The sequence below is a fragment of the Suricata suricatta genome, chromosome 2 (genome assembly GCF_006229205.1).
Source record: "Suricata suricatta isolate VVHF042 chromosome 2, meerkat_22Aug2017_6uvM2_HiC, whole genome shotgun sequence".
NCBI classification, from domain to species: Eukaryota; Metazoa; Chordata; class Mammalia; order Carnivora; family Herpestidae; genus Suricata; species Suricata suricatta.
The window spans coordinates 96,597,649-96,607,234 of record NC_043701.1 but is presented as its reverse complement, the minus strand read 5'-3'; the positions used below and the strand labels follow the sequence as shown (position 1 = coordinate 96,607,234).

The 9,586-nt window shown below is 39.1% G+C and overlaps 1 protein-coding gene across 1 annotated transcript in view; it reads left to right on the top strand.

Annotated features, from left to right (window-relative positions):
- Positions 1-1,860: 1,860 nt before the first annotated feature.
- The window catches only part of RAPGEF5 (Rap guanine nucleotide exchange factor 5), a 179,383-nt gene continuing 171,657 nt past the window's right edge, over positions 1,861-9,586 (top strand). The window contains exons 1-3 of the mRNA XM_029929886.1: positions 1,861-1,937; positions 6,764-6,885; positions 8,757-8,925. Coding sequence (XP_029785746.1) covers positions 6,834-6,885; positions 8,757-8,925 — 221 coding nt within the window. The 5' untranslated portion in view covers positions 1,861-1,937; positions 6,764-6,833. The remainder of the gene's footprint in view (positions 1,938-6,763; positions 6,886-8,756; positions 8,926-9,586) is intronic.

The window sequence follows — 9,586 nt, the reverse complement described above, 5'->3', positions numbered from 1 at the left end:
AGATCTGTTTGGTTCTAATCGTTCCCTCTCTTCTTTCTCTCACAATAGACTCTATCAAGAAGAATTTCCAATCCATACCTTGAACACACTCCTTCCCAGGTATGATTCTTTTCTCTTCCTGCACTTTCTGAAACAATGATTTATGAATCCTGGTGTAGAATTTTCTGGGCACAGCAGCTCTTGTTCTGCTCCTGGGCAGGCCATCTCCCTCTCCTGGAGATGACACAACTGAATGTATTTGAAATGCTCTGATAAATGTGGCATCAGACAGGAAAAAAAAAACGTATTTTCCCATCTTCCAAGCTCTTCGATGGCAGAGTTAATACATAATATATATTTTTCAATTTGTTGTGTTGATATCCACTATTTTAAAAATACAGAGTGTCTATTTCACACTAAAACCTTTACGTAAAAGGGGACTACTTGTCTTTATAGTTATCTTATAATACAGTATTTCTGTATACTCATTGAAAAAAGATGGAGAAGGCTTCATTGTGTTACATTTAAAAATCAGTTGACAAAGATGTTTTTTGTTTTTTCGTATTTTGTTTTTAAGAATAACAGGAGACTGTGAGCGTTGTGAGGTCTGGAACTTTTGGGCCTTGTTCACTGCTATATCCCTAGCTTCTAGAATGGGGCCTGGTAGCTGCTCATCAAATGTTTTTTGGATGACTGAGTGAATGAACACTGGTACCTTGTCAGGACCGGTCAAGTGCCAGCTGACTTGTACCTCTTTTATGGAAGTGCTTCCTGTCATCTCACTTGTTGCAGAGGTTTTTTTTTTTTTTTTTTTTTTTTTTTTTTAATGTATATACAGTTTTAACATGTTAAAAATAAATCACTTCCTGCCCTTCTCACTTTTTCATCAGGCTGTGTTTGGGAGGTGATAATAGGAATACTAGAGAAGCATAAGATGGGGTTGAAGTGTTCCCTGTCAAGTCATAGTCAATATATTACCCATCGATTTGCTTCAAGAGAAGTTACAAAATATTTTATAGATGCACAATTGTGAGGGTGCAGAAAGAGTTCACCGAGAAACAAGTAAACAGATAGAAACACACACCCTAGTATACATTGATTTTCAAGAGCCTTTACTTATGAAGACACGTCATTTTTACTTAGCTTCTTTTGTTTGTGAGGTAGCATTGTACTGTGGGGGAAGGTGCCAATTACGGAGAAAGAAGGTACGTATAGAAAGTCGGACATAGATCTCCGTGGGTCTAAGGAATTGCCTCCTTCATCCTCCCAGAATCAGAAATACATATGGATGTGTTAGGAGATTCAAAAAGAAGTTAATAAAAATTTTATCTGCTAGGTGGAATCATGAAATAGATGAAACCAGGATGCTTGGCATGAACTGTGAGCTCTGCAGCTGAGCGAACCTTAAAAGCAAAGCAGACCCCAGCGCTACCACATTGTGGCGCTGTGTGAGATGTTCACTAGATAGGAAAAAATTATTATCCCGTCTTCCAAGACTTTGACATGAATATATTGCCAATATGGCAGAGTCATATGTTAAAAATATTCTTCAATTTGCTGTATTAATAGGAAAATTGTTCTTTACAAAACACATAATGTGCTCTGGAAACTTCATACAAAAGATTATTCATGGTTAAAGCAGTTTAGCATTTGGAAAATAGTTATTGTAGCTTAACAGCACAAATGGACCAAGAGCAAAAATAAAATAGGCAGTTGTTGGTACGTAGCTACGTAGGCTAAAATATTTTAAACTTGAGGTGGCCATGATGTTTTGTATGTATAGTACGCTATCGGCAGCTCACAAATGATGTTATTCTGAGTTACAGAGAATATTTGTCTTTTATCATTTAGATTTATGGAGAGAATTCTTCTTGTGCAGGAAGAGCATTGAGGAATATTATTATCGTTCAGGCTGCTGACCTGATAAAGGACAGAGTGAACCTCAAGGGATTTTACAGGTAACATGGTTTTCTGACATCTTGTCACAATTTCTCCTTGAGGGGGGAAAAACCCCAAGATGTGCTAAAATGATAAAGTTGTTCATTAGATAGATGGGCTATATCAGTACTGGGAGGGTTTGTTTGTTTGAAGTGTCCATTTGGGGTGCTGGTGGCGATTTTTCTTTTAGTTAAACTCAGCTGAGTGTTTGCTGACCAGAGGCTCCTAGTTCTGAAGTTAGAGTAGGGAGTCTCCAGCCGCAGAGACTCTCTGCTCTGCTTCCTCTGAACTGTGATGTTTTAGATGATTTTTATTGGGGATGTGCTGTAATGGGACATCAATAAATATAGGTCCCCTCTTCAGAAACCTTACCAAGGCTCGTGGAGGACTCTTTGAGGGCCTGTGGGAGGGGAGACTTCTGCTCTAAGTCACCAGGTGAGGATGAGCCCCTCCTCAGGCCCTGCAAGGAGGGAGACGGGCAGGTGCCAAAGAGCTGGCCTTGGTCCTCTGTGGCTTGTGAATAAGCAGGGGGGGGGGGGGGCGGAGCACTGAGAGTGAATGGATGGGCTAATGGTTTTGAAACAGCTGGACTAAGAATGGTCACTTAGTAAGTTAGAAGTTGTTTTCATGAAATGGAGCCATTGAAAGAAAAAAACAAAATTAAAATTGTCAGCTTTTAATTTTGTCAAGTAAAGGTATTAAGCCATGTCAAACAAGACCAAATTAAAATGATAAAGATTGAACAAAAAGAAAACAGTGGCATTTATTATCATTATCATTATTTTTTCTTACTGAAATGAGATTGCAGTATACCACAAAGAACAGGAAGAGTACTCAGAAAAAATGTTACCAAAAAAAAAGTAGCAAAGATCCTCAGAATAAAGGATGTTTCTTTAAGTTAACTCAGTTAGCTTTATCAAAAGCTAATTGTAATATTCCTGTTTTTTCCATTTGTCACAGTTGGCAAAAATTTTGCCATGGCTTGGATTTGGGGGATAGTGATTCTCAACCTATTTGAGTAAGAAGACTCCCATTTCATTGTGACATGACTTAAAATGCACAATTCATAAGGGTACAGCTTGAGAATTGTTAATTATTATATATATTTATGTAACTATTGTCCACATCTTAGATTGTTCCTTCATGATTTTTCCTAGCCACTAACTGTCACATGCTACCAGCTTCTTTCTAGTCAAACGCTTGGCAGAACCCTGTTTTCTGAGGCGCCATTGAGCCCGGGTAGGAGGGAGGGTAGGAAAACTACAATGAATCCATACTTTAAATCCCATATTTAATTAACCCCATTAGTATATACATAAGTCTTTTTTAATTTTATTTTTATTATTTATTTATTAACATATGCAATTATTTTCCATCATTTACAATACAGTAGTTACAATGACACTCCAAATGGAATATACCTAAGTCTTAAGAAATAGGACCTACGTTAGACATGATGTGTTCTGTTGACAAAACATGGTTTTGTGTATCTGGACTCAGTGAACTTTTTAAAAATCGCTTACCCTCCTCCCTATAAGGAATTCACAGCCAAAGGTCTGAGAACCTTCAGTTTAGAGCCCAGGCCAGGTGGACAAGAGCAGGAGAGAAGAGGCTGTGGTCATGGCTAGATCACTTCACCTAGAGCCTTTAAGATTTTTTTTTAACAGATGATGATACCGACTTTAAATCTGTCTGATTTTTTTCCCCCCACTTTTTAAAAATTAAAACTGGATGGATAACTTTTTGGTCCAGTCATAAACATGCTCCTAGGATTCATTTTAGCTACCACACAAGGAGGCTATGTGTAAGATCTGTCATTGTTCTCAGTTTTTTTGTGTGATCTCCATGGATATAGAGTGAAAAAAGCAGTGGGAGATTACATTAATAAGGTTCATGGAAAAGAACCATCCATGCAACTTAGAACATATTTAGGGTTCAGTGGAAGTAGAATGAGGAGAAAGCATGTGCTCTGCTGTCTCAGATTCCCAGTGGTTGGGCCAGAACTTCCTATCTTTAATTATCCAAGGAGTGAGTTAGTGCCTTGGGTTTAAAGATAAAGGGCTAATATGATTGCCTAGGGTGAGTCCTTTTCATCTGGTAGTAAATCGAGGTAAGGTGTTTCCCATGTTCTACATGAGAATTACTTTCAAAGCTTTGAGATGTTTTCCATTCCTTTTGCACTATAGGAAAAATCATATTGGTTTCTGAGACTTCAAATAGGTCTCTAAATGCCATCGCCCCCTTTACATTTGAGATGAGGCTTCTGTTTGCACTACCGTGAATTAATTACTAAAAGTGCAACTAGAGACAGAAGGAGACCAGGAGAAATCAAATTTTCAGCTCCAGAAATTGGTCAGATTAATATTTTGTCGTAACAACCACACTGGCCTTGTAGCTCCACCTCTATATCGCAATGTTGCCACCTAGCATTGCAACTGTAGTTAGATCTACATGTACTTGAACGGTTTCTGGATTGAGTACAAGACTGAAAATACACTGGGAGTAAGAGCTGCTGCGAGTGTTCAGATTGCTCCCTGCCATCCACCCCTTTTCTTCCTCTCTGCACTCCCCAGAGTCCAGCAGGTTTAGGTACGGAGCCGGATTGTTGCAGACCTGGCCAGCGAGTGGGAGTAGGAGTTGAGTGCCCAGCACCTCACCTCATTTTGTTTGTTGTGGTGGTATTAATGATAGTGTTTGTCTCTATCCCTAATGAGCGTTCTTTGGTGAAAATGGATTAATGAAGGGTATTTGAAACATGATAAAGTTGGGAGTGGAGAAGAAAGGGATCATGGGCAACTGAAACCGCTTTCCAGGGAGCTCTTAGTAACTAGGGATGTCATGGCAATATCCTGTTTGAGCACAGGTACTCAGCCCTGCTGCCCAAGACAGAGTGCTTCCCAGTCAAAAGGTAGAGCTGGGGGGTGGGGGGGGGGGTCTGCCAGCAACACCTGGGCCCCAGGCAGCCCTAGCATCAGAATCTACACATGAACCGATTCCCCCAGCTGCTCCTGAACGCACTTTTGAGAAGCCCCCGTCGAAGAAACTTCTTCCCCATCACCTGTGAGCAAGCAAACATACTCATCCACCTAGCCACCTTTTGCAAGTTGCCTGTTGAGTTTGTTAGTAAATGTTTGCTTGTATCCTATTCCAGGTGAGAGCAGTTTGAGGTCTGGATTGTTCTGAGAATAAGGATTACAGTGATACAGTGTTTAAATCCATGGGATGAACGTGCTTTACAAGCCCGAAGATGCTGGCTAATTGACAGAGGCATTGAGGAATTAATTAACACTTTGAGCCTTTAACATGAAAGGTGTCTTATAGAATTAGAAGTTAATATTGACTGTTTTGTCTAATTGCCTAGTTTACTGCAATCTGTTTTCTCCTTTTTCAAAAAACAGCCATTTATTTGACAGTTAATCTTTCTAATGCCTTAGTGCTAATCTGCAAGTGAACATATCTGGTATTGATTGCCCTAATCACTTTAGAGTATCGTTCAAATAGTGACACTGTACTTTAAAACAAACAAACAAACAAACTATGCTTTATCAAAAGCTGGGATATTTATTCAAGTATCTTGGCAAAGGAGCTCCGTTGGTAGAGAATGTGACTTGATATTGGGAGTTATGAGTTCAAGCCCCACATCGGGCATAAGAAAAACCTCAAAACCTCAAAACCAAATATCTCAGCAAAAAAAGTTTATTTTCCCTTCACATCTGAAAATATAGCACCTCATGGCATTTCCTCATATTGTTGGTTGCTGTGTGATTTCTCGGTATTGATGACTCTAGCCAATCACAAAAAATTGGCAATACTTTTCTGTTTTAGGAATAAAATAATTGACATGTTTTGGTCCTTAAATGCCAAACATAGAATAAAGATAACTATTTACATGATACATTTTTTTTAAAGTAACATTTTGGTGATTTGGTTTTCATAAGGGAGAATGATTTTCAGTGAAATTTTTGCAAGTGAAAAACCATATTTCAGAAAGTTGTCTTTTTTGGTTTTTCATCTGAGGCTGATAAAGATGGGAAAGTAGGCATGAAAATACTGCTTGTAATGCCCAGATTGGGGGAGTCTTCAAATACAGTTGTGTATCTTAAAACAGGTTACAGAGAATATTTTGCATATGGTTAATGGAATCCATCACACAGGGTTTGTGGGTTTGTGATCTAGCTGCTTACCTAGATCACTTAGACTGTATTAAAAAGATTACTGGTCATATTTATTGTTCCTTGAGGCAAATTTGAGGATTTAATCTGTCTGTAGTCTGGCAAACAAAACTCTTTACCGCTCTCTGTGGTCCCAGCTTTGAGTAATCTTGGAATTAATTGGTTCTCAAAACGACTAGATAAAAATCTATAAAGAGTTGAACAAAAGCATATCGCCATCACTTTGAGGTACTTGTTTTTACCAAGGCAGAAGCATTATCTTTATATAAAAGATTGCTAAATCCCTTCCCTCATTTATTCAAACACATGTTTTGAGAACTTACTGTGTGTTTGAACTGTTCTAATTGTTGGGGTTAAACAGTGAGGTATATATGTAGTCACTGCTACCCTGAAAATGATTCTGAAGTGAGGACAGCAGATAGTATTCATTCAGAAAGATGTACAAGTACTAAATGTTGGGAGACTGAAGCAAGAGTATAAAAGGATATGATTCCAAGTGTTCCCGAGGAAGGGATATTTCAACAGAAATTGGAAAGATGAATAAGAGGTGTCAGTTCATTATTATCGAGTCACTTATTTACAAAAGCTCATGAAAGGGACGATATTAAATATCAATTCTTTGCCAAATGAGTGACAACAATGTCTTAACTACGAATGATTTTTCTTTTGTTCAGGAGGAGCTGTGTTGGGTCAGAGCTCGTAGACTGGCTTCTAGAACACTGTCCCTTTGTCCAGTGCAGATCTATGGCCATAGGGGTCTGGCAACTCCTACTGGATATGGGAATTATGTTATCAGGTTGGTATTATGTGTTTTCAAGGCTCAGAAGCATTATTTCATTAAGCTACCAGAACAAAATATACTGGATTTTTCTAGAGGATGTTACAATCTGGATGGAAATTGCTTTTGCAGGTAAATCCATATTTTATAAATAAAAGTGACCAGTCATCTTTTGATTATTTTGCACACCTTTTGTAAACATAATTAGGTACTTGCAGATTCATAGACGACTGCCTGCAAGAGACTTTCCCTTACCCTCCCCTCTACCCAAAAGGCTGCACACAAGGTTTTTGTTTTGTTTTGTTTTGTAAACCTTTTTTATGTTTATTTATTCTTGAGAGAGAGACAGACAGACGGAGCACGAGCAGGGGAGGGGCAGAGAGAGAGGGAGACACAGAATCCGGAGCAGGCTCCAGGCTCTCAGCTGTCAGCACAGAGCCCGAAAGGGGGTTGAACCCACAAACCACTAATGATCTGAGCCAAAGTCAGACACCTAACCAGACTGAGCCACCCAGGTGCCCCTCACAGTTTGTTTTTTAATCAGTGACATCTTTAGTTGCTCTAAATGTGTGATTTGTCTAGCTATACTTAGAATAATTATCAGAAACTGATTTTATGAGTGGAATGTGTATGCCATTTAATTGACTAATCATGAACAATTAGAGATATGACCTATGAAAATTAGCTGTTTAAATAGAGCACAAAATTGATGTTAACTAGCAACTAAAATAGATGGCAGATATCTCTTTTCCTAACGGAGTCCTGGGAGTTAAAGAATTAGAAGTCAAGCAGTCCAGATTCTTTATTGGGCTCTATCATGCAGGCGTTAGTCACTAGGAAGCCCCTTTCTCCTTCTAGGTAATAAATCTTGAGGGTCAGAGAACATAGTAAGGTTCAGAAAGGCATACCCCACGTGCCAGTGTGAAAGAGGGGTGCAGATGGGGATGTGGGTGTAATTTCTGGGCATTATTAACACCTCACACCTGATACTCTGATTTGGAAAATCAGTGACTGTCTTTGAGGAATGTTATCAGTTTGCCTGTGAGGCTCATGTTAGCGGTTAGCAAAAAAAATTAGTGTTAATGTTTTTTTGGATCAGTTCTTGATTCCTTTTTTTTTTTATAAAATGTTTTATTTATTTTTGATACAGAGAGAGACAGAGCATGAGGGGGGAGGGGCAGAGAGAGAAGGAGACACAGAACCGGAAGCAGGCTCTAGGCTCTGAGCTGTCAGCACAGAGCCCGACACGGGGCTCGAACCCACAAACGTGAGATCTGACCTGAGCCGAAGTCGGAGGCTTAGCCGACTGAGCCACCCAGGCGCCCCTTGATTCCTTTTTAAATAACCTTGGTAGCATTAATATTTTTTGCTAGATAGTTCTTATTAGTAGGGGCCTGTCTTGTACACACAGGATGCTGAACCCCAGATGCCCGTGCCACTCTCTCGTAATGACAAACAAAACTGTCTCCAGACATTGCCAAGTGTCCCTTGGGGGCACAGGCACAGTCACCCCCTCCCCCCATGCATTGAGAACCACTGGTTTGAAACTTGCCATAGTAATGAAATATATTAGTTTGCTTTGGGACATGTAAAAAAATTCCCCCCACTTTTTGAATTGCTACTGAGTTCACCTATGTCTGAAGCACCAAAGTCATAAAATACATGTGAAGATGCTGGCTAAGGCCTCAAGTAATAAAAATTGGGTTGGTTAGTAAGTCCCTTTTAATTCAATGGGATCGTAAACATGAATGGACTTAGAATATATAATTATAGTCCTACCTCTGGGTTCGCCATAATAATTAGTAGGTCTTTCAATTTATTATTTGGTTTATGACTCTCTTAATAATGTACTTTAAAAAATGGATCTGCCCCTTTTTTGTTTCTAACAGTGGACCAGAATATATACTTTCAAGATACCTATGTTTTCTACCAGTTTTCGTCTGAGGAATGCAGCTATTTGTACTGTGAATTTGAAAGAGAAGAAGAATGGCAGAATGGTGTCAAACTTTTACTGCAACTTGTGCCTCTCATTCCTGCCAAAGCTGGCATCTGTGAGCTGTAAGTAGATGTTCTTTTTTGTTTTATTATAAAATTATCCTCATTCAGAGAGTGTTTACTGTCTCCAGGGACCATGCCCTGCTCTTGAAGGCCACCACCTCCTTTAAGACATACCTGGCCCGTTCCCATTTCTCAGATGTAAGTTCAGAAAGGTAAAAGAAATTGCTGGCAATTAGATCCAGCTGACAAATGACTGATCTGGTTTTCAGATCCCAGAAGTTCATGCCTCATCAGCGACTTCTAATTTAGTCATCACTAGATGAGTAGTGATCTAGATTAGGAATAAATAAGATTTGGCTTAGGTCGAACTAAAATAATAACTGACGTTTTATCCACTCTCCAAGTCGTGACTTTGCTAAGAAAGAGCTCAAAAAACCTTTCTGAAAATAATCAAGAAGCAACGTTTGGCAAATTAAAACACGTGAATCACTCTCACATGGAGGTACTGAATCACTGTCTGATTAAAATGAATTAAAATTCTGTAGGGAAGGATTAGGAACAGATCCTGAGTCATGATCCAGTGCTGCTGACATGGCTTTGTTTCTCCACAGCATCCATGATATGCTTATTCCAGAATAATGTATTTCAGATTAAAATTGGCCATCAATAACTTGTACATATTCAGTTTTCAGAATGTGTTCCCATACTTTTGACTCTCTCC